This window comes from Bombina bombina, chromosome 6 (genome assembly GCF_027579735.1).
Source record: "Bombina bombina isolate aBomBom1 chromosome 6, aBomBom1.pri, whole genome shotgun sequence".
Taxonomy (NCBI): Eukaryota; Metazoa; Chordata; class Amphibia; order Anura; family Bombinatoridae; genus Bombina; species Bombina bombina.
The window spans coordinates 483,908,106-483,933,462 of NC_069504.1; the positions used below are offsets into that span (position 1 = coordinate 483,908,106).

The 25,357-nt window shown below is 37.9% G+C and overlaps 1 protein-coding gene across 1 annotated transcript in view; it reads left to right on the top strand.

The window, feature by feature from the left end:
- Positions 1-2,342: 2,342 nt before the first annotated feature.
- Positions 2,343-25,357, top strand: part of PARP6 (poly(ADP-ribose) polymerase family member 6) — a 206,470-nt gene continuing 183,455 nt past the window's right edge. Inside the window, exons 1-2 of the mRNA XM_053717311.1 lie at positions 2,343-2,472; positions 12,201-12,278. Coding sequence (XP_053573286.1) covers positions 2,470-2,472; positions 12,201-12,278 — 81 coding nt within the window. The 5' untranslated portion in view covers positions 2,343-2,469. The remainder of the gene's footprint in view (positions 2,473-12,200; positions 12,279-25,357) is intronic.

A 25,357-nucleotide genomic window follows, 5' to 3' on the forward strand; every position in this document is an offset into this window, starting at 1 on the left:
GAATGTTTTACATTTAGTGCTCACGTCACATTCATGTTCCTTAGCCTACTTCAGTATGCTCTTATGGAAAGCTAATGTAAAGAGGTCGATTTGATAATAGAAGTAATTTTTTTTACAATGTATGCTGTATCTGATTAATAAAAGTTTAATGTTGACTCCCATGTCCCTTTAGCTACTCATTGTCCCATGTTTGCTCCCCTTCTATATACTATCCAAGTAGCAATGCATTTAAGGAACAGAGATGCCAAAATATAATAAAGAAATAATCTGCTACTGTTTTTACACAAGAAATGCACAAGTTGAAAGTTATAATTTTTAATATACATTTATTTTACCACTCTACTATAAATTTACTTAAAAACACACTAAAATTACATGCAATCTTTCTCATGTTTTTTAAATGAGCTTTTTTGTAATTCCATATCAAAGAGGTTTGTTACTCTGAAGACAAATCTTTACCTTAGCAAGCATAGCATATTGATTTAATAATGTTTAATAACGTCTAGATAAACAATTGTGGTCATTGTAATAACTTAAAGGTGGCAAGGGAAAAGTAAACCAGGTGCTAACCATATTGTTCCACGTGCACTGATGGATGAGAACATATCTCTATCTATTAAAAAAAGTTGTAACATAAAAATATGCTATCAAAACAGTAACATGGCAACATAACAAAATAGCCAAATGTTCTTAAAGTGAAATTAAACACTTTGAGATGGTAATAATGATAAATCCTAATTATCCTATGTTTAAAAAAACCTCTACAATATACTTTCACTATTTTTGTCTCATTTTTCTGTAATTCCATTCTGAAATTATGAGCATTTCAGTTCCTGTTAAAAATGGAACTGCAGTGCAGAACACTGTTATATTCCACCCAGCCATTGGCTGCAAACTCTAGTGACTTATTTATAACTGTCTCTGATTGGCCAGAGAAGGTAAACTAAGTTACAACATGGCAGCTCCCATTGTTTTATATACACTACAACTTTACACTTATGTTGTCAATATTTAAACAACTAATGAAACTTTAAAACATACATCTACATTTTATTCTCAGACTAATCTTTTATTTGAATGCTTCATTCTATCTAGCATTTATTTAGTGTTTAATGTCCCTTTAACAGAACCATCTCTAGCTGAGACTTTTATTTGAAGAGTTTGCTTTATTGTTACTATTTATTTATGTGTATCAATTTTCCTGCTTATGCAAATCCTATGGCAACAATATCAATTCATAAAACATATTTTGTGGCATGGTTCATTATTTTTGTTATTTGGGATTCAATTATAGCCAAAGGGAAATAATTAAAGGGACAGTGATATTCAATGGATAGTAAACATCTTGCAAATACAAGATTTTTCTGCAGTATTTCAATAAACTAATATACTGGGAAAGTTTGAAAATGTTTGGAATGCAGCTCTCAGAATTAGAAAACTTAATTTTCAGATGTAAATTACAAGAAAAATGTGTAAAATAAATCAAAGAATATTAAAAAAAATGTTTACTACACATAATGAAATATTTTACATTACAATCTTGGTGTATTTAATATCCATTTAATGCCTTACTGACGTAGATTTTAAAAATGAAAAAAAAAACTTCACAATCCCTTGGGTCTCAGGCATGGTATTTTGCATCCTTGAAAATTATTGTATTTAAATTATTTATTTAAGACCTTGTTTCTCAACCTGTAGTACATGAGGCTCTGGGGATACCTGGAGCATTAGTAAGGGTACTTAGTGGCTTGCGCTATTATTTTTTGCCCTGATGCAGCTAAAGTAAACATTTAGGCCTAGATTACAAGTGGAGCACAAAAATGCTAGAGATATGGTGCGCTAACATTGCTATAGCACAAGCCATAGAGCTTTCATTTTTAATCTATTACAAGCTCAACGTAAAATTTTAGTGCTCGAGCAAAACCCTAGGGCGTGCTGCCATCTCTACCATAAATACCTCACGTAATAGACTTCTTCGCTAACATTTAAAGCATGAGTTTCTATTAATATATATATATATTATTAATTATTTTGTTTTCATTAAAATAAATGTTTTAAAATGTATGCCTGTAAGGGTCTTTGCTACAAAAAAAGTTTGAGAAGCACTGATTTAAAGTATTAATTTGCCTAAACTGTATTCTTGTACTTTTCAATTGCTGACATGGAAGCATTTTTCCTTATGCAGTTCTTCAAATTCCATTCGCTAAGAAAATGAGATCTATCCATACTTTGTTGATTGAGTATCTCCAAGTTTGTTTTTTCTCTGTCTTGTACTTTTCTTTTTTATCTCTCCTGTCTGTCACCCATCCTTAGTTTGATACACCTTTTCTGTTTTACTGCAGGGAGCAGTAAGTTCCTGCCTTGTTGAGTAAGCATGCCTGTGTGTGTAATAATGATTGCACTGCTGGTGTGGGGGAATTCAGACCCTCAGCCCTGAGACAGCTGCCAGGGGTTCACTCCACAGCACAAATGGTGAGTACCACAAGGGAACTAGAGTGGCATAAAGAGGGCAATAGAGTGCAACGCAACATATTGTATGAAACGGTTGAGATATAGGGAATGATGAGTAGTTCTATTGAAACAGTGGGTCAATACCAGTGTTGCCGCCTCAGCCATGTTTTCCTGGTCACTTATAAGTTACACATGCTGCAGGGTGTGCAGGGAGAAATATAAGTAGGACATTAAATAGTGTTGTCCAGAAACACAATACATGTTCCTCCCTGCACACCCTGCAGCATGTGTAACTCATAAGTGTCCAGGAAAACATGGCTGAGGTGGCAACCCTAGTCAATATGCTGGAAGCTTATTTGAAGTAATGACACTGCAGAGTAAGCAATGATCTATAGGCAGGAAATAATCTTCCAAGCAGTATAATAAAACAAATCTTCTGCATTTTGGAGTAAAAGATGTTGTGTTTGACGCTCTGTAACTTTATTTTGGCCATTTTGACAAATTAATTTGACAACAAAAGTGAGTACACCCTCACATTTTTGTAAATATTTTATTATATCTTTTCATGTGACTACATTGTAGCAAAGTGTCATTTCTTTAGTGTTTAATAGTGAGTGTACAGCCTGTATAACAGTGTAAATTTGCTGTCCCCTCAAAATAACTCAACACACAGCCATTAATGTCTAAACCGTGGCAACAAAAGTGAGTACTCCCCTAAGTGGAAAAGTCCAAATTGTGCCCAAAGTTTCAATATTTTGTATGGCCACCATTATTTTACAGCACTTCATTAACCGTCTTGGGCATGGAGTTCACCAGAGCTTCACAGGTTGCCACTGGAGTCCTCTTCCACTCCTCCATGACGACATCACGGAGCTGATGGATGTTAGAGACCTTGCGCTCCCCCACCTTCCGTTTGAGGATGTCCCACAGATGCTCAATAGGGTTTAGGTCTGGAGACATGCTTGGCCAGTCATTCACCTTTATCCTCAGCTTCTTTAGCAAGGCAGTGGTAGTCTTGGCGGTTTGTTTGGGGTCGTTATTATTATTATTATTATTATTATTAACAGGTATTTGTAGAGCGCCAATAAAGATAGTTGGTATACAGGATAACATTTATAGGCATCAAATGGGTAGAGCGCCCTGCCGAGAGTTGCACTTTTGTAGTCGGCTCTTATGAAGGCAATCTACAAACAGCTGGGCTCATAGGCTTACATTCTAGGGGATGGAATACTGCACTCCGGCAGTACATGTTGGCATACATGGTGCTCTCAATGAACTGGAGCTCCCCAGTGCTGGCAGCACTCATGCAGGCCCAGACCATGACACTCCCACCACCATGCTTGACTGTAGGCAAGACACACTTGTCTTTGTACTCCTCACCTGGTTGACGCCACACACCCTTGACACGATCTGAACCAAATAAGTTTATCTTGGTCTCATCGGACCACAGGACATGGTTCCAGTAATCCATGTCCTTAGTCTGTTTGTCTTCAGCAAACTGTTTGCAGGCTTTCTTGTGCATCATCTTTTTTAAGAGGATTCCTTCTGGGATGACAGCCATGCAGACCAATTTGATGTAGTGTGCGGCGTATGGTCTGAGCACTGACAGGCTGACACCCACCCCTTCAACCTCTGCAGCAATTCTGGCAGCACTCATACGTCCATTTCCCAAAGACAACCTCTGGATATGACGCTGAGCACATGCACTCAACTTCTTTGGTCGACCATGGCGAGGCCTGTTCTGAGTGGAACCTGTCCTGTGAAACTGCTGTATGGTCTTGCCCACTGTGCTGCAGCTCAGTTTCAGGGTCTTGGCATTCTTCTTAAAGCCTAGGCCATCTTAATGTAGAGCAACAATTCTTTTTTTTCAGATCCTCAGAGAGTTCTTTGCCATGAGGTGCCATGTTGAACTTCCAGTGACCAGTATGAGAGAGTGTGAGAGCGATAACACCAAATTTAACACACCTGCTCCCCATTCACACCTGAGACCTTGTAACACTAATGAGTCACATGACACCGGGGAGGGAAAATGGCTAATTTGGCCCAATTTGGACATTTCCAGTTAGGGGTGTAATCATTTTTGTTGCCAACGGTTTAGACATTAATGGCTGTGTGTTGAGTTAGTTTGAGGGGAGAGCAAATTTACACTGTTATACAGGCTGTACACTCACTACTTTACATTGTAGCAAAGTGTAATTTCTTCAGTTTTGTCACATGAAAAGATGTAATAAAATATTTTAAAAAATGTGAGGGGTGTACTCACTTTTGTGAGATACTGGATATATATATATATGTACACACACACACACCATAAAACGTGTACACCTGCAGCATACTTCACACAAAATAACTGCATTTTTGCAAGTAGGTTATTGCTGATGAGCCAGTAAGTATAACAATAGAGTGTTAATAATTCCTAGCAGAAGACTTGTTTGATTAAAGACAATAGCACAATAATTTCAATCTTAAGCAAGTCTCTTAATACTGACTGGGCTTCCTACTGACTTTAGGTTGACTACACACTATAAAATATTTTAATGTCTATGAGGATTATTGTTGCTACTACAAGTTGTTGAATTTATAAACATTATGGGTCAGATTACAAGTGGAGCGCTAATTAACCACCTGCTTGAGTGGTAACTGCACTAGAAGTTCGACTTTTTGCGCTCCTCGGGTTGTGATTGTATTATGAGTTTAAAGTAAACTGTTTTCGAGTGCAAAAAGCCAAAGTTAGAATAATGCGGTCACGTATTCCCCCATAGAAGTCAAAGGAGCAAAATAAGTGGGGGAAATAACACGCAACTCACGCGCAAACCCGATCGCATATTTTCATTTGCGTACGTCTGGGGTTTTGCTGTTTCTCTTGTTCACAGAGGGATTGCCTGGTATTTCGGTACTGTACTGCACTGTTTAGTCAGGGTCAGACTGATATACTACAGGAAAGTTCTTCTCTGTGAAAGGCACATGTTGTGCAAAAAGAGGCTGCTCCTAGGGTGGATACTAGTCATAGAACAAGCTATTATGCTTTTGTTCATTCCAAGGTTGAGCGCTTCTCTCTTTTTGTATATTCACGTGTATACTAACCAGACATGAAAATATGAATATTTCACATTCCAATGTTCTTAACATTCAAGGATATGTTCTATTTATTCATAAATAAATATTTCTACATATATCTGATGGTATTTTAAACAGCTTTCCAATTCACTTTTATCATCAAAATGGTATTCTTAGTTGAAATCTAAACCAAGGTAGGCTCATATACTAATTTGAAGTCCTTGAAGACCGCCTCTTATCTCAATGCATTTGAGAGTTTTTCACAGCTAGAGGGCGTTAGTTCATGTGTGTCATATAGATAACATTGTGCTCACGCCCGTGGAGTTACTTATGAGAGGGCACTGATTGCTAAAATGTAGTCTGTTAAAACAACTGAAATAAGGGGTAGTCTGCTGAGGCTTAGATACAAGGTAATCACAGAGGTAAAAACTATCGGCCAGATTACGAGTTTTGCGTTAGAAGCTATGCGGTGCTAACGAGCAGTTTTTTCTCACCGCTCACTTACCTGCGCTGGTATTACGGGTTTTTACAAACCCGGAATTAAAAGGCAAGAAGTGAGCGTAGAGCAAAATTGTGCTCCTTACCGCACTCCAATACCAGCGCTGCTTAAGTCAGCGGTGAGCTGGTCGTACGTGCTTGTGCACGATTTCCCTATAGACATCAATAACACCTGCCAAAAAGCAGTGTAAAACTGCTTTTTGGCAGGTGTTATTGATTCCTATGGGGAAATAAAATTTATGTTTACACCTAACACCCTAACATGAACCCCAAGTCTAAACACCCCTAATCTTACACTTATTAACCCCTAATCTTCCGCCCCCGACATTGCGACACCTACATTATATTTATTAACCCCTAATCTGCCGCTCCGGACACCACTGCCACTTACATTATACTTATTAACCCCTAATCTGCTGCCCCCAACATCGCCAACACCTACATTATATTTATTAACCCCTTATCTGCCGCCCCCAATGTTGCCGCAACATACCTACACTTATTAACCCCTAATCTGCCGCCCCCAACGTCACCGCCACTATAGTAAATGTATTAACCCCTAAATCTAAGTCTAACCCTAAACCTAACACCCCCTAACTTGAAATATAATTTAAATAAATCTAAATAAAATTACTATAATTAACTACATTATTCCTATTTAAAACTAAATACTTACCTATAAAATAAACCCTAAGCTAGCTACAATATACAATATAACAATATAACTAATAGTTACATTTATTTTAACTAGGTAGAATAGTTATTAAATAGTTATTAACTATTTAATAACTACCTAGCTAAAATAAATACAAATTTACCTGTAAAATAAAACCTAACCTAAGTTACACTAACACCTAACACTACACTATAATTAAATACATTACATAAATTAAAAACAATTAAATAAATTAAATTAGCTAAATCACAAAAAAACCCACTAAATTACAGAAAATAAAAAACAAACTACAGATCTTTAAACTAATTACACCTAATCTAATAGCCCTATCAAAATAAAAAAGCCGCCCCAAAAAAACAAAAAAAAAAAACCCTAGCCTAAACTAAACTATCAATAGCCCTTAAAAGAGCCTTTTGCTGGGCATTGCCCCAAAGTAATCAGCTCTTTTACCTGTAAAAAAAGAATACAAACAACCCGCCCAACAGTTAAACCCACCACCCACACAACCAACTCCCCAAATAAAATACTAACTAAAAAAAACCTATGCTCCCCATTGCCCTAAAAAGGGCATTTGGATGGGCATTGCCCTTAAAAGGGCATTTAGCTCTATTGCAGCCCAAAGCCCTACCCTAACCAAAAAAATAAACCCACCCAATATACCCTTAAAAAAACCTAAGACTAACCCCCTGAAGATCGACTTACTGTTCTGAAGACTGGACATCCATCCTCAAGGAAGCGGCAGAAGTCTTCATCCAACCAGGCCGAAGTCCTCAACGAAGCCGGGAGAAGTCTTCATCCAAGCCGGGCAAAGTGGTCCTCCAGACAGGCAGAATTCTTCATCCAGACGGCATCTTCTATCTTCATCCATCTGACGCGGAGCCGGTCCATCTTCAAGACATCTGACGCGGAGCATCCTCTTCATCAGGAGTCTTCTTACTGAATGAAGGTTCCTTTAAATGACATCATCCAATATGGCATCCCTTAGATTCCGATTGGCTGATAGAATTCTATCAGCCAATCGGAATTAAGATAGAAAAAATCCTATTGGCTGATGCAATCAGCCAATAGGAATGAAGTTCAATCCTATTGGCTGATCCAATCAGCCAATAGGATTGAGCTCGCATTTTATTGGCTGTTCCCAATGCCCATCCAAATGCCCTTTTCAGGGCAATGGGGAGCTTAGGTTTTTTTAGTTAGTATTTTATTTGGGGGGTTGGTTGTGTGGGTGGTGGGTTTTACTGTTGGGGGGTTGTTTGTATTTTTTTTACAGGTAAAAGAGCTGATTACTTTGGGGCAATGCCCCACAAAAGGCCCTTTTAAGGGCTATTGATAGTTTAGATTAGGCTAGGTTTTTTTTATTTTGGGGGGGCTTTTTCTATTTTGATAGGGCTATTAGATTAGGTGTAATTAGTTCAAAGATCTGTAATTTGTTTTTTATTTTCTGTAATTTAGTGTTTTTTATTTTGTGATTTAGCTAATTTAATTTAATTTATTTAATTGTTTTTAATTTAGTTAATTTATTTAATTTTAGTGTAGTGTTAGGTGTTAGTGTAACTTAGGTTAGGTTTAATTTTACAGGTCAATTTGTATTAATGTTAGCTAGGTAGTTATTAAATAGTTAATAACTATTTAATAACTATTCTACCTAGTTAAAATAAATACAAACTAGCCTGTAAAATAAAAATTAGTTATACTATTAGTTATATTGTAGCTAGCTTAGGGTTTATTTTATAGGTAAGTATTTAGTTTTAAATAGGAATAATTTAGTTAATGATAGTAATTTTATTTAGATTTATTTAAATTATATTTAAGTTAGGGGGTGTTAGGGTTAGACTTAGATTTAGGGGTTAATACATTTAATATAGTGGCGGTGACGTTGGGGACGACAGATTAGGGGTTAATAAGTATAATGTAGGTGGCGGCGATGTTAGGGGTGGCAGATTAGGGGTTAATAATATTTAACTAGTGTTTGTGAGGTGGGAGTGCGGCGGTTTAGGGGTTAATATGTTTATTATAGTGGTGGCGATGTCTGTAGAAGCAGATTAGGGGTTGAAAGTTTTATTATAGTGTTTGCGATGCGGGAGGGCCTCGGTTTAGGGGTTAATAGGTGGTTTATGAGTGTTAGTGTACTTTTTACCATTTTAGTTATGAGTTTTATGCTACGGCGTTGTAGTGTAAAACTCATAACTACTGACTTTAGAATGCGTTAGGGATCTTGGAGGTAGAGGGTGTACCACTCACTTTTTGGCCTCCCAGGACAGACTCGTAATACCAGCGCTATGGAAGTCTCATAGAAAAAAGGGTTTACGAAGTTTACGTAAGTTGTTTTGCGATAAGGCCAAAGAAGTGTGCAGTGCCCCTAAACCTGCAAGACTTTTAATAGCAGCGGTAGTGAAAAAGCAGCGTTAGGACCTGTTAACGCTGCTTTTTCATCCTAACGCCCAACTCGTAATCTAGCCTTATATTAATATAACCGTGTTGGTTATGCAAAACTGGGGAATCTATACTATAATCGCGTTTGTAGCGCGCCCGTCGCCCTCGGTAGTTGCGCATGCATCCTCAAAGGAATGTTGGCAGTGCGAGTCAGCCAACAGAATGTTGGCTGCGTGCACAGCCAAAATAATTCACCTGTATTCAGCAAAGCTGCATGAAAAAGAGCTGAATGCCCTTTTAAGGGCAATGCCCATACAAATGCCCCTTTAGGGGCAATGGGTAGTTTAGGTTTACTAGTGTTAGTTTTTTTTATTTCGGGGGGTTTGGTGGGTGGGGGGTTTTACTGTTAGGGAAGACTATGTTTATTTTTAATGTAAGGGCTATTGGTAGTTTAGTATTAGATTAGGTGGTGTTTTTATTATGGGGGGATTTGTTATTTTTATAGGGTTATTAGTTTAGGATAATTTTATTATTTTGGATAGCTTTGTTTATTTTTTTCTCTATTTTTACTTTTTTATTTTTTGTAGCTTGGGGGGTTATATTTTTAACACATAGACTGCCCTCTGGCCAGGCTTATCAACTCGTGGGTAATAAAGGGATTATCTATCTTTTTAAACAATAAGAAGTGTGTTCCAGAAGGTTGGTGCCGCATGAGAGAAGTCCTGTCGTCTAGCATGGGAGGAGGTGATGGTAGAAGAGGCAAGGAGTAGATCGTTGTTGGATCTTAGGGGACGGGCTGGAGTATATTTGTTGGTGAGTGAGGACAAGTAGTGGGGGGGGACTGCATTGGTAAGGGCTTTGTATGTCAGAGTGAGAATTTTGAATTTAATTCTGCTGTGAATGGGGAGCTAGTGAAGGGACTCACAGAGGGGTGCAGCGGATACAGAGCATCGGGAGAGGTGGATTAGCCTAGCAGAGGCATTTAGGATGGATTGAAGGGGGGGAGAGGCAGGAGAGAGGAAGGCCAGTTAGTAGGTTGTTACAGTAGTCAAGCCGAGAAATTACTAGGGAATGGATAAGCAGTTTAGTAGTTTCAGCACTCAGAAAAGGACACATTTTGGAGATATTGCGTAGGTGGTGGCTACAGGATGAAAAGAGCGATTGGATGTGGGGTATGAAGGACAGATTGGAGTCAAGTGTAACTCTGATGGGGAGATAGTGGTGTCACCAACAGTCAAAGTAAAGTTAGAAACTGGAGTAGAATTAGATGGGGGATTAGAAGATGGGGGGATATATGTATATATATATATATATATATATATATATATAATACATTTTTAGACATGGATATGTATGTGTCTCAATATTGTACTTTGTAATGTATTTTTGATGTGTTTTGTGACACTTTAGTTTTGTGAAACAGTTAACTAGAGATCTGAAGATGCGGTAATCATTCTAGCGTAAAGCAGGATTGTGCTCAAGGAATAGCGTTTACTTTCAACTTGTATTACCAGCTGTAAACCCTATGAGCGCAAACACCTGTGATAAACCCCTTATCGCTTGCGTGCAAACGTTAGCGATCCACTCGTAATCTTGCCCTATGTGACCTAATCCTCATTTGTAGACATTGCATGATTATTCTGTCTATGCCAAAGACCACACTGGGCTCCAGATACTGAAGAGTGATGCTCTGTTTTTCAGGAGTGATGATCTGTAGATTTTACTTTCTTTTGGCTAGTAATGCTCAGTGACTGGGATATAGGTTATAGTTTGCATATTTGTAAGAATATTAATACTCTGTGCTTTGGCTAATTTGATGATGTTAAAAAAAATATTAAAAAGGGATTATCTGTTTAAATTCTTAGAGCAATGCTATACAAATGAGGTAGAGAAGAGATGCTCTGTGGGTTAGACTACAAATCTAATTCTCCTCATTTTGGGGTTTGTAGAATAAAGCTGCAGTGATTCTTTACAAATTAGATTTGACAAGAGTTGCTCTGCAATTTGAGTTAAATGACAAATGTTGAATGAAATAAATGATCTGCAGAGTTGGTTAAGAGAGTGGTGCTTTACAGATAAGGCATGGTGCTGTAAAATATGTTGGGGTAAATACTTTGCAAGTTAAATAAAAGATGTTATGAAAGAGAGATGCTTAAGTGTTATGCACCCAATACTTGTAAAATGACTTATGCCCTTGGATTGGGTTATAATATTTTGAAGATTAGATTAGATAAATTATAATTTGTGATTGTGCTTTGGAACGGATGTGCTGTGATTGGACTGCAGGATAACACCTAATGAGCTAGAATATATATATGGCCTGTATATTGAACTATATGATAATCTTTTCCAAATTAAAGGGACAGTTTACTCAAAAATGTTCTCCCTTTTATTTTTTTTCCAATGATCCCCTTTACCTGCTGGAGTGTATTACATTGTTTACAAGTATTTCCTTTACCCTTTTATTGGCATTTGAAATAGTTGATTTAGCCTGTGGTATCCCCACCTATTCTGAAAGTTTTTGCATTTAGATCCAAGCTATAGATAAGCTGTGTAAACACAGCCAGCAGAAGAAAAGATAATAAAATGTTAATTTTCCATTGTTCTCTCCAAGTATTGGTCTTTGGTTTACGGACAGATATAAAATAAAGAAGCATGTATATCTACACAATGTGATTATTCCTACAAACTCAACCAATTTTAATAGGTTGTGGCTTCAAAACACAAAATCAGTTATTTTTACACACAATTAAACCTTAAAAGCAAATTCTCATACATTTTATACTCTGCAGTTGGTAAAAAAAAGTAATTGGAAACACATTAAGGCAAAAACTGTTTTACAACATACTGTCCCTTTAAGTTAAGTGTTATAGGCTGCATGTTTTTTTGTGGTTGAGTTTTGGAAGTGATTATTTGCAGAGTTTGCAGTAGAGTGGTGTTCTACAGTCTTTATTCAAAAATAGAAGCTCTTAGGGCTAGAGAAGTGCACTCTAAAACGTTATTAAAAGAAAGATGTTCTGTGAATTGAAAATCATTTATGTCCATTTGTTATAGAAGAGCTAATCAAGTAGAAATTATCTGCAGAATGAATACATCAAAACACATAAGCTCTAGATATTTACTTTGTCCATGTCACATTTTCCAGGACATCAAGGGACATAGCTGGGCTGATGAAGACTCTGATGGGGACAATGAATGTGGCGAGTTCCTATACGGGGTGCAGGTACATTCTATATATCACTATGTTTGTATGTCCATTGTGTTCTGAACATAGACACTCATGTCTTGTATGCTATATACAGACTGACCCACACCAGCTGATGCATGTCATGTGTATAGAAATATGCACATATCATATAAACAAAACATGTTTTCTTAACCACTAAACACATAGGGCACAATTTATTAACGGCTGAATGCAGCCAAATACATCTGTTTCCGCGCAAGCTTTCAGACTTGCCGGAAACAAGAGTTAAGAAGCAGCGATCTTAATCTTCAGGGGGCGGCATTGCACAAGCATTTCACAAGGAATGCTTGTGCAATGATAAATGGAGACAGCGTATGCTGCTGGCATTTATCGATGTGCGGCAAGCATGATCGCTACAGCAGATCATGTCCGTCTGCACATTAATAAATCAGCCCCATAGAGACTAACACTGTGTAAATAGACTAAATATATATTTCCTAATACAGTGTCAGCATTGACCACCCTCAGAAGCAAGCCTTCTAGATAAAGCATGTATACATGATTAATTAATTACATTTCAGGCACCTTGTGGAATGCAGTTAGTTTCCAGATTCAATTATGTAAAACATTGTTGGGAGCTAACTTGAAAACTTAAAGGGACACTGAACCCAACTTTTTTCTTTCTTGATTCAGATAGAGCATGCAATTTTAAGCAACTTTCTAATTTACTCTTATTATCATTTTTCCTTTGTTCTCTTGCTATCTTTATTTGAAAAAGAAGGCATCTAAGCCAAGGAGCCAGCCAATTTCTGGTTCAGACCCTGGACATGACCTTGTTTATTGGTGGGTGAATTTATCCACCAATCAGCAAGAACAACCCAGGTTGTTCACCAAAAATGGGCCGGCATCTAAACTTACATTCTTGATTTTCAAATAAACATACCAAGAGAATGAAGGAAATTTGATAATAGGAGTAAATTAAAAAGTTGCTTAAAATTGCATGCTCTACCTTCAGTGCCCCTTTCAGTGTTTGATTCATTATACATGTCCCTTTGTAATATTTTACTGAAACTTGTATAATTTTTGCCTAAGGTAGTTTCTCATATTTAGTAACTTTAATGTCAAAACCAGAGAATTTTTGGAAAATTCTCATTTCTTTATGCAGATATAGGATTACTTCTATGCCTTTTAATGGCATAATATGCAGTATGCAGTAGTCGTCTGTATGAGTATTTCCTAGAAGTGCCTTTCTTCCATAGAATAACTATAAATGCCTTGACACACCAAATAAAATAAGCAGTTTTGAACTTCACAATCCAGCTGTTGCTATAACAACAGTAACAACTCTGTTTGCTTTTGCTCCTGTACAGTGCCAAAAAAAAACTAGATCAACCTAGTGTAAGAAACATTCCATTGTACACTTTGTCCCTTCAAGTCACATATGTGAACGTACCACTGGGATTATGGATACTCTGCTGATTTCTGTTACCACTTTTAGCATTGTATCATCACTATCATTAAAACTCATTTCTCCTGCATACTCTGCTTAGCTGTACTATATCTATTTTATGCTTATAATTGTGGTCCTGAACGGTTCACATCCGGGTTTTATGCTCCGTGTATGCACACTTATTTATATTTTTGTATATAGTTTTCCACTATGGTATTAGTATAAACACTGGTCTTACTAACAATTGCTAGTCATCATGATGACTTTTCTGTCTTGGTTTTTGCATCTTTCTCTCACACCAAATAAACTGAATGATGCCCTAAAAATAAAAAAATAAATAAACTTCATTCAACTCTGGGATTATTGTTGACCTTGTTAATGCATTCCTATGGTGACGTTAGTTATAGTAAATAGTTATAGTGAACCAAAACTTAAGTGTATACAACCCAAAATAAATAAGGAAATGTTGCAAGTGCAATGGCAGTCAGGTCCGAAGAGAGTGTCCATAAAAGACATAGATTCAGAGAAGAGAGTGTCCATAAAAGACATAGATTCAGAGAAGAGAGTGTCCCAAATATTGATTGTAGAGATTTGGGACACTTTCTTCTCTGAATCTATCGGCTAGATTACGAGTTTTGCGGTATGAGTGACAAAGCAGCGTTAAGGCTCATAACGCTGCTTTTTCACTACCGCTGGTATTACGAGCCTTGCAGGTTTAGGGGCACCAAACACTTTTTTGGCTGTACCGCAAATTAACTTACGCAATTTGTGTAAAGTCTTTTATCAATGGGACTTCCATAGCGCCGATATTACAAGCTTTTTCTGGGAGGCCTAAAAGTGAGCGGCACAGCCTATCCCGCAAGATTCGTAACGCAATGTAAAGTCAGTAGTTATGCATATTACGCTACAAAGCTGTAGCATAAAACTCATAACTAAAGTGTTAAAAAGTACACTAACACCCATAAACTACCTATTAACCCCTAAACCGAGGCCCTCCCGCATTGCAAACACTAAAATAAAATTATTAACCCCTAATCTGCCAGACCCGACATCGCCGCCACTATAATAAACATATTAACCCCTAAACCGTCGCCCTCCCGCATCGCAAACACTATTTAAATATTATTAACCCCTAATCTGCCGCCGCCACCACCTACATTATACTTATTAACCCCTAATCTGCCGCCCCCATCGTCGCCGCCACTATACTAAAGTTATAAACCCCTAAACCTAAGTCTAACCCTAACACCTCCTAACTTAAATATGATTAAAAGAAATCTAAATAAAAATTCCTATCATTACCTAAATTATTCCTATTTAAAACTAAATACTTACCTTTAAAATAAAACCTAAGCTAGCTACAATATAACTAATAGTTACATTGTAGCTAGCTTAGGGTTTATTTTTATTTTACAGGCAAGTTTGTATTTATTTTAACTAGGTAGAATAGTTACTAAATAGTTATTAACTATGTACTAACTACCTAGCTAAAATAAATACAAATTTACCTGTAAAATAAAACCTAACCTGAGTTACACTAACACCTAACCTTACACTACAATTAAATAAATTACAAAAATTAAATACAATTACCTAAATTACAAAAAAAACACTAAATTACACAAAATAAAAAAAGAAATAATGAGATATTTAAACTAATTACATCTAATCTAATAGCCCTATCAAAATAAAAAGCCCCCCCCCCCCAAAATAAAAAAAAACCCTAGCCTAAACTAAACTACCAATAGGGCCATTTGTGGGGCATTGCCCCAAAGAAATCAGCTCTTTTACCTGTAAAAAAAATACAAACAACCTCCCCAACAGTAAAACCCACCACCAACACAACCAAATAAAATACTAACTAAAAAAACCTAAGCTCCCCATTGCCCTGAAAAGGGCATTTGGATGGGCATTAGCTCTTTTTCAATTGCCCAAAGCCTAATCTAAATCTAACCCCCCGAATAAACCCTTATAAAAAACTAACACTAACCCCTGAGGATCCACTTACAGTTTTGAAGAGCCGACATCCATCCTCAACGAAGCCGGGAGAAGTCCTCAGTGAAGCGGCAAGAAGTCCTCAACAAAGCCAGACGAAGTCTTCATCCAAGCCGGCAGAAGTGGTCCTCCAGGCGGGCAGAAGTCTTCATCCAGACGGCATCTTCTATCTTCGTCCATCCGGGGCGGAGCTGGTCCATCTTCAAGACATCCGGCACAGAGCATCCTCTTCTTCCGACGACTAAAGACGAATGAAGGTTCCTTTAAATGACGTCATCAAAGATTGCGTCCCTTAAATTCTGATTGACTGATAAAATTCTATCAGCCAATCGGAATTAAAGGTGAAAAAATCCTATTGGCTGATGCAATCAGCCAATAGGATTGAGCTCACATTCTATTGGCTGATTGGATCAGCCAATAGGATTGAGCTCACATTCTATTGGCTGATTGGATCAGCCAATAGGATTGAAGCTCAATCCTATTGGCTGATTGCATCAGCCAATAGGATTTTTTCACCTTTAATTCTTATTGGCTGATAGAATTCTATCAGCCAATCGGAATTCAAGGGATGCCATCTTGGATGACGTCATTTAAAGGAACCTTCATTCGTCTTTAGTCGTCGGAAGAAGAGGATGCTCCGCGCTGGATGTCTTGAAGATGGACCCTCTCCAAAGCGGATGGATGAAGATAGAATATGCCGTCTGGATGAAGACTTCTGCCGGCTTGGATGAAGACTTCTCCCGGCTTCGTTGAGGACTTCTTGCCGCTTTGCTGAGGACTTCTCCCAGCTTCGTTGAGGATGGATGTCGGCTCTTCCAAACTGTAAGTGGATCTTCAGGGGTTAGTGTTAGGTTTTTTTAAGGGTTTATTGGGTGGGTTTTAGTTTTAGATTAGGCTTTGGGCAATTGAAAAAGAGCTAAATGCCCTTTTAAGGGCAATGCCCATCCAAATGCCCTTTTCAGGGCAATGGGGAGCTTAGGTTTTTTTAGTTAGGTTTTTATTTGGGGGGTTTGGTTGTGTGGGTGGTGGGTTTTACTGTTGGGTGGTGTTTGTATTTTTTTTTACAGGTAAAAGAGCTGATTTCTTTGGGGCAATGCCCCGTAAAAGGCCCTTTTAAGGGCTATTGGTAGTTTATTGTAGGCTCGGGTTTTTTTTATTTTGGGGGGGCTTTTTTATTTTGATAGGGCTATTAGATTAGGTGTAATTAGTTTAAATATCTGATAATTTCTTTTTTTATTTTGTGTAATTTAGTGGTTTTTTTTGTTGTTTTTTTGTAATTTAGGTAATTGTAGTGTAAGGTTAGGTGTTAGTGTAACTCAGGTTAGGTTTTATTTTACAGGTAAATTTGTATTTATTTTACCTAGGTAGTTAGTAAATAGTTAACTATTTACTAATTAGTCTACCTAGTTAAAATTAATACAAACTTGCCTGTAAAATAAAAATAAACCCTAAGCTAGCTACAATGTAACTATTAGTTATATTGTAGCTATCTTAGGGTTTATTTTATAGGTAAGCATTTAGTTTTAAATAGCAATTATTTAGGTAATGATAGGAATTTTTATTTAGATTTCTTTTAATTAAATTTAAGTTAGGGGGTGTTAGGGTTAGGGTTAGACTTAGGTTAAGGGGTTTATAACTTTAGTATAGTGGCAGCAACGCTGGGGGCGGCAGATTAGGGGTTAATAACAATAATGTAGGTGGCGGCGATGTTAGGGGTTAATAATATTTAACTAGTTATTGTGATGCGGGAGTGCGGCGGTTTAGGGGTTAATATCTTTATTATAGTGATGGCGATGTCCGGAGCGGCAGATTAGGGGTTAATAAGTATACTGTAGGTGTCTGCTTTGTCGGGGGCGGCAGATTAGGTGTTAATAAGTGTAAAATTAGGGGTGTTTAGAGTCAGGGTTCATGTTAGGGTGTTAGGTGTAAACATAAATTTAGTTTCCCCATAGGAATCAATGGGGCTGCATTACGGAGCTTTACGCTGCTTTATTGCAGTTGTTCGGCTTTTTTTCAGCCGGCTCTCCGCATTGATGTCTATGGGGAAATAGTGCACGAGCACATACAGCCAGCTCACCGCTGACTTAAGTAGCGCTGGTATTGGAGTGCGGTATGGAGCTCAATTTTGCTCTACGCTCACTTCTTGCCTAATAACGCCGGGTTTCTGAAAACCTGTAATACCAGCGCTGTAGGTAAGTGAGCGGTGACAATAATGTGCAAGTTAACACCCCACCCCTCATAACGCAAAACTCGTAATCTAGCCGTATGTCTTTTATGGACACTCTTTGCTGACTGCCATTGGACTTGCCAGATATTCTTATTTATTTTGGGTTGTATTGCCTTAAAGGGTCATGAAACAAACATTTTTTCTTTCATGATTTAGAAAGAGAATGCAATTTTAAACAACTTTCTAGTTTACTTCTATTATCTAATTTGTTTTATTCTATTGATATTTTTTGCTGAAAAGCATATCTAGATAGGCTCAGTAGCTGCTGATTGGTTCCTGCACATAGAAGCCTTGTGTGATTGGCTCACCCATGTGCATTGCTTTTTCTTCAACTAAGAGTATCTAAATAATGAAGCAAAATAAATAATAGAAGTAAATTGTAATGTTGTTTAAATTTGTATCCTCTATCTGAATAATAAAAGAAAATTTTAGGGTTTAGTGTCTCTTTAAGTTTTGGTTTAATTTGTTTTTTGTTTTAAGTGTACACAGTCACTTTAGTGTTCACCTATTTTTTCACATAAAATTGTCATAGGTCTTCTATGCTGAAGGGAGCGGTTTGGCTTATTTATTTACATTTTTTTTTTCTTAGAGTGCACCGTAACCAATTGTGGTCTCCGCCGCTCAATTATACAGTTGACTTCCCAATACAGCCTCTTATCTGGAGTCTCTCAGTGGCCTAAAAAGATGATTGTTTTTCATTACTTTTTGTGTTTGATGCTATTTGTATTACAGCAGTAGAAATAGTTTACTATAGTTTAAAAGGATATGAAACCCTAAAATGTTCTTTTGTAATTCATACAGAACAAACCATTTTCAAAACGTTTCCAATTTACTTTCTATTATCAAATTTGCTCTGTTCCCATGATTTTCGGTGTTGAAGAGATACCTAGGTAGGCATCTGGAGCACTACAGGGCAGGAAATTGTGCTGCCATCTAGATCTCTTGCAAATGGATATCATTCCTACAAAACTGCTGCCATAAAGTGCACCAGAAATTGACCATTTCCTAAGTATACATTCCTGCTTTTTAACAAAAGATACCAAGAGTACAAAGAAAAGTTATAATAGAAGTCAATTAGAAAGTTGTTTAAAATTGCATGCTCTGAATCATGAAAGAAACATTTTTGGGTTTCATATCCCTTTAACACTATAGAGACGTAAGGGACTGTTGTATACTGCGTGATCTGTGCATCACAATTCACTATAGGCCATGTATGATAGGTAGGTGATCTGTGCATTACAAATCACTATAGGCCATGTATGATAGGTAGGTGATCTGTGCATTACAAATCACTATAGGCCATGTATGATAGGTAGGTGATCTGTGCATTACAAATCACTATAGGCCATGTATGATAGGTAGGTGATCTGTGCATTACAAATCACTATAGGCCATGTATGGTAGGTAGGTGATCTGTGCATCACAATTCACTATAGGCCATGTATGATAGGTAGGTGATCTGTGCATCACAATTCACTATAGGCCATGTATAATAGGTAGGTGATCTGTGCATTACAATTCACTATAGGCCATGTATGATAGGTAGGTGATCTGTGCATTACAAATCACTATAGGCCATGTATGGTAGGTAGGTGATCTGTGCATCACAATTCACTATAGGTCATGTATATTAGGTAGGTGATCTGTGCATTACAATTCACTATAGGCCATGTATGATAGGTAGGTGATCAGTGCATCACAATTCCCTATAGGCCATGTATGATAGGTAGGTGATCTGTGCATCACAATTCACTATAGGCCATGTATAATAGGTAGGTGATCTGTGCATTACAATTCACTATAGGCCATGTATGATAGGTAGGTGATCTGTGCATCACAATTCACTATAGGCCATGTATGATAGGTAGGTGACCTGTGCATCACAATTCACTATAGGCCATGTATGATAGGTAGGTGATCTGTGCATCACAATTCACTATAGGCCATGTATAATAGGTAGGTGATCTGTGCATTACAATTCACTATAGGCCATGTATGATAGGTAGGTGATCTGTGCATCACAATTCACTATAGGCCATGTATGATAGGTAGGTGATCTGTGCATTACAATTCACTATAGGCCATGTATGATAGGTAGGTGATCTGTGCATTACAATTCACTATAGGCCATGTATGATAGGTAGGTGATCTGTGCATTACAATTCACTATAGGCCATGTATGATAGGTAGGTGATCTGTGCATCACAATTCACTATAGGCCATGTATGATAGGTAGGTGATCTGTGCATCACAATTCACTATAGGCCATGTATGATAGGTAGGTGATCTGTGCATCACAATTTACTATAGGCCATGTATGATAGGTAGGTGATCTGTGCATCACAATTCACTATAGGCCATGTATGATAGGTAGGTGATCTGTGCATCACAATTCACTATAGGCCATGTATGATAGGTAGGTGATCTGTGCATCACAATTCACTATAGGCCATGTATGATAGGTAGGTGATCTGTGCATCACAATTCACTATAGGCCATGTATGATAGGTAGGTGATCTGTGCATCACAATTCACTATAGGCCATGTATGATAGGTAGGTGATCTGTGCATCGCAATTCACTATAGGCCATCTATGATAGGTAGGTGATCTGTGCATCACAATTCACTATAGGCCATGTATGGTAGGTAGGTGATCTGTGCATTACAATTCACTATAGGCCATGTATATTAGGTAGGTGATCTGTGCATTACAATTCACTATAGGCCATGTATGATAGGTAGGTGATCTGTGCATCGCAATTCACTATAGGCCATGTATGATAGGTAGGTGATCTGTGCATTACAATTCACTATAGGCCATGTATGATAGGTAGGTGATCTGTGCATCACAATTCACTATAGGCCATGTATGATAGGTAGGTGATCTGTGCATCACAATTCACTATAGGCCATGTATGATAGGTAGGTGATCTGTGCATCACAATTCACTATAGGCCATGTATGATAGGTAGGTGATCTGTGCATCACAATTCACTATAGGCCATGTATGATAGGTAGGTGATCTGTGCATTACAATTATCTATAGGCCATGTATGATAGGTAGGTGATCTGTGCATTACAATTATCTATAGGCCATGTATGATAGGTAGGTGATCTGTGCATCACAATTCACTATAGGCCATGTATGATAGGTAGGTGATCTGTGCATCACAATTCACTATAGGCCATGTATGATAGGTAGGTGATCTGTGCATTACAATTCACTATAGGCCATGTATGATAGGTAGGTGATCTGTGCATTACAATTCACTATAGGCCATGTATGATAGGTAGGTGATCTGTGCATCACAATTCACTATAGGCCATGTATGATAGGTAGGTGATCTGTGCATCACAATTCAATATAGGCCATGTATGATAGGTAGGTGATCTGTGCATCACAATTCACTATAGGCCATGTATGATAGGTAGGTGATCTGTGCATCACAATTCACTATAGGCCATGTATGGTAGGTAGGTGATCTGTGCATCACAATTCACTATAGGCCATGTATGATAGGTAGGTGATTTGTGCATTATAATTCACTATAGGCCATGTATATTAGGTAGGTGATCTGTACATTATAATTCACTATAGGCCATGTATGATAGGTAGGTGATCTATGCATCACAATTCACTATAGGCCATGTATGGTAGGTAGGTGATCTGTGCATCACAATTCACTATAGGCCATGTATGGTAGGTAGGTGATCTGTGCATCACAATTCACTATAGGCCATGTATGATAGGTAGGTGATCTGTGCATCACAATTCACTATAGGCCATGTATGATAGGTAGGTGATCTGTGCATCACAATTCACTATAGGCCATGTATGATAGGTAGGTGATCTGTGCATCACAATTCACTATAGGCCATGTATGATAGGTAGGTGATCTGTGCATCACAATTCACTATAGGCCATGTATGATAGGTAGGTGATCTGTGCATCACAATTCACTATAGGCCATGTATGATAGGTAGGTGATCTGTGCATCACAATTCACTATAGGCCATGTATGATAGGTAGGTGATCTGTGCATCACAATTCACTATAGGCCATGTATGATAGGTAGGTGATCTGTGCATCACAATTCACTATAGGCCATGTATGGTAGGTAGGTGATCTGTGCATCGCAATTCACTATAGGCCATGTATGATAGGTAGGTGATCTGTGCATCACAATTCACTATAGGCCATGTATGGTAGGTAGGTGATCTGTGCATCGCAATTCACTATAGGCCATGTATGATAGGTAGGTGATCTGTGCATTACAAATCACTATAGGCCATGTATGATAGGTAGGTGATCTGTGCATCACAATCACTATAGGCCATGTATGATAGGTAGGTGATCTGTGCATCACAATTCACTATAAGCCATGTATGATAGGTAGGTGATCTGTGCATCACAATTCACTATAGGCCATGTATGATAGGTAGGTGATCTGTGCATCACAATTCACTATAGGCCATGTATGATAGGTAGGTGATCTGTGCATTACAATTCACTATAGGCCATGTATGATAGGTAGGTGATCTGTGCATCACAATTCACTATAGGCCATGTATGATAGGTAGGTGATCTGTGCATTACAATTATCTATAGGCCATGTATGATAGGTAGGTGATCTGTGCATCACAATTCACTATAGGCCATGTATGATAGGTAGGTGATCTGTGCATCACAATTCACTATAGGCCATGTATATTAGGTAGGTGATCTGTGCATCACAATTCACTATAGGCCATGTATGGTAGGTAGGTGATCTGTGCATCACAATTCAATATAGGCCATGTATGATAGGTAGGTGATCTGTGCATCACAATTCACTATAGGCCATGTATGATAGGTAGGTGATCTGTGCATCACAATTCACTATAGGCCATGTATGATAGGTAGGTGATCTGTGCATCACAATTCACTATAGGCCATGTATGATAGGTAGGTGATCTGTGCATCACAATTCACTATAGGCCATGTATGATAGGTAGGTGATCTGTGCATTACAATTCACTATAGGCCATGTATGATAGGTAGGTGATCTGTGCATTACAATTCACTATAGGCCATGTATGATAAGTAGGTGATCTGTGCATTACAATTCACTATAGGCCATGTATGATAGGTAGGTGATCTGTGCATTATAATTCACTATAGGCCATGTATGATAGGTAGGTGATCTGTGCATCGCAATTCACTATAGGCCATGTATGATAGGTAGGTGATCTGTGCATCACAATTCACTATAGGCCATGTATGATAGGTAGGTGATATGTGCATTATAATTCACTATAGGCCATGTATGATAGGTAGGTGATCTGTGCATCACAATTCACTATAAGCCATGTATGATAGGTAGGTGATCTGTGCATTACAATTCACTATAGGTCATGTAAGATAGGTAGGTGATCTGTGCATCACAATTCACTATAGGTCATGTAAGATAGGTAGGTGATCTGTGCATCACAATTCACTATAGGCCATGTATGGTAGGTAGGTGATCTGTGCATCACAATTCACTATAGGCCATCCATGTATGGTAGGTAGGTGATCTGTGCATCACAATTCACTATAGGCCATGTATGATAGGTAGGTGATCTGTGCATCACAATTCACTATAGGCCATGTATGATAGGTAGGTGATCTGTGCATTACAATTATCTATAGGCCATGTATGATAGGTAGGTGATCTGTGCATCACAATTCACTATAGGCCATGTATGATAGGTAGGTGATCTGTGCATTACAATTCACTATAGGCCATGTATGATAGGTAGGTGATCTGTGCATCACAATTCACTATAGGCCATGTATGATAGGTAGGTGATCTGTGCATCACAATTCACTATAGGCCATGTATAATAGGTAGGTGATCTGTGCATTACAATTCACTATAGGCCATGTATCATAGGTAGGTGATCTGTGCATCGCACTATTTCTCTTTTTCTCCTGGTCTTTGTAACCATGACCTCTGCATAACGGTATTCGAAATTTGTATTGTACTAATATAATTACTGTTCTTTTATATTGTTGTCTCTCAATAACAATAATTTAAGAAAAATAGTTATTGGACTTATAGGGCCAAACAAGGTAATTTTAAGATTATTATTTTTTCACTGCCCTAAAGTTTTTTAAATGAAAAACATGTTTAGTTTCAGAAATAATTGCAGAGCCTCTGAGTCATGTAGCTGTAATTCTTACATAAGCTTGTGTTCTATTACCATCCAAGCTGGGTAGGGCTGTTAGGGAAATATATATTGTCCATCACATCCTTTGTGAAAGAAAGTGCATTTGTATTTTTACAATATACTGACAGTTAAGTTTCTCTGGGGCCCATATAGCTTGATGGCTTGAATAGAAAAGAGTGTTATGAGTCTACCTAATGATTGTCTAAGATCTGTATGAAACCCTCTTGTTTTTGTTTGGATTAATTGGGTTACATTTTGGTCCAGTTTTGTTGGCTTGAAGTTTGAAAATATCACAGTGACTTGGATCTGTAGCTAGTACAGATGGCCTTTCTCTCCCTTGAGTGATATTTACCTGCTTGCATTAACTTGCTACAGAGTATATTCATTGGATGTGATATTTAAACAAAAATGGCTACCCTGTGTGTAAAAGAGCAGGACATGTTAAAAATGTTGGACTAGATTACAAGTGGAGCACACTCAATAGTACAGTTGCAAAGAATAACATACAGTCTGGCATCACAAGTGCATGGTTAGATATTTTAACCAACGTATCTTAACGCAGCTGGTGCTTTTTAAGTGTGCCCTATACTTTTAATTAATAGAGCAGGAAGCAATATTAGCGCCTTCATTACACTTGTATTACAAGTGGGGATTTACGTGTTGTGCTTGAGCATAAGCCAACATACTGCTGTAAAATTTAGCGCATTTTTAAGACCTAAAGTTATTATTAATAGTATAGCACAAAACTACATGAAGAACTCCACTGCACGTGCATCATCGGCTTAGCACTCTAGTGATATCCAACACTAAATTTTACTGCATGCCCCCATTAGAAATCAATTATGTGAGGGATTTAGTGCTCCTGCACTATTTTATTTCACCCCAGACTATCCCTCAAGTGATAACAAGTAATTTAGGTATTGTAGATTGAGCACAAAAATAGAAGCGCTAATGATTTTGCTTAAGCGATGTTAACGCTCAGTAGCATTAATATTTTTATGCTCCACTATTAATTTAGGCCTTTATGTGAAAAAGAGTTAGGGGTCTATTTATGAAGCAGCGGATGCTGCCTCTGATCCACTCTGCTTCAGTTCCGGCTAAAGCGGATGTTAAGACCGCTGCTCCTTAACTCGTCCGCCACCTCTGAGATGGCGGACAGCAATCCGCCCGATCAAATAAGATCGGGCTGATTGACACCCTTTGCAGGGGGCGGCATTGCGTCAGCAGTTCACAAGAACTTCTGGTGCAATG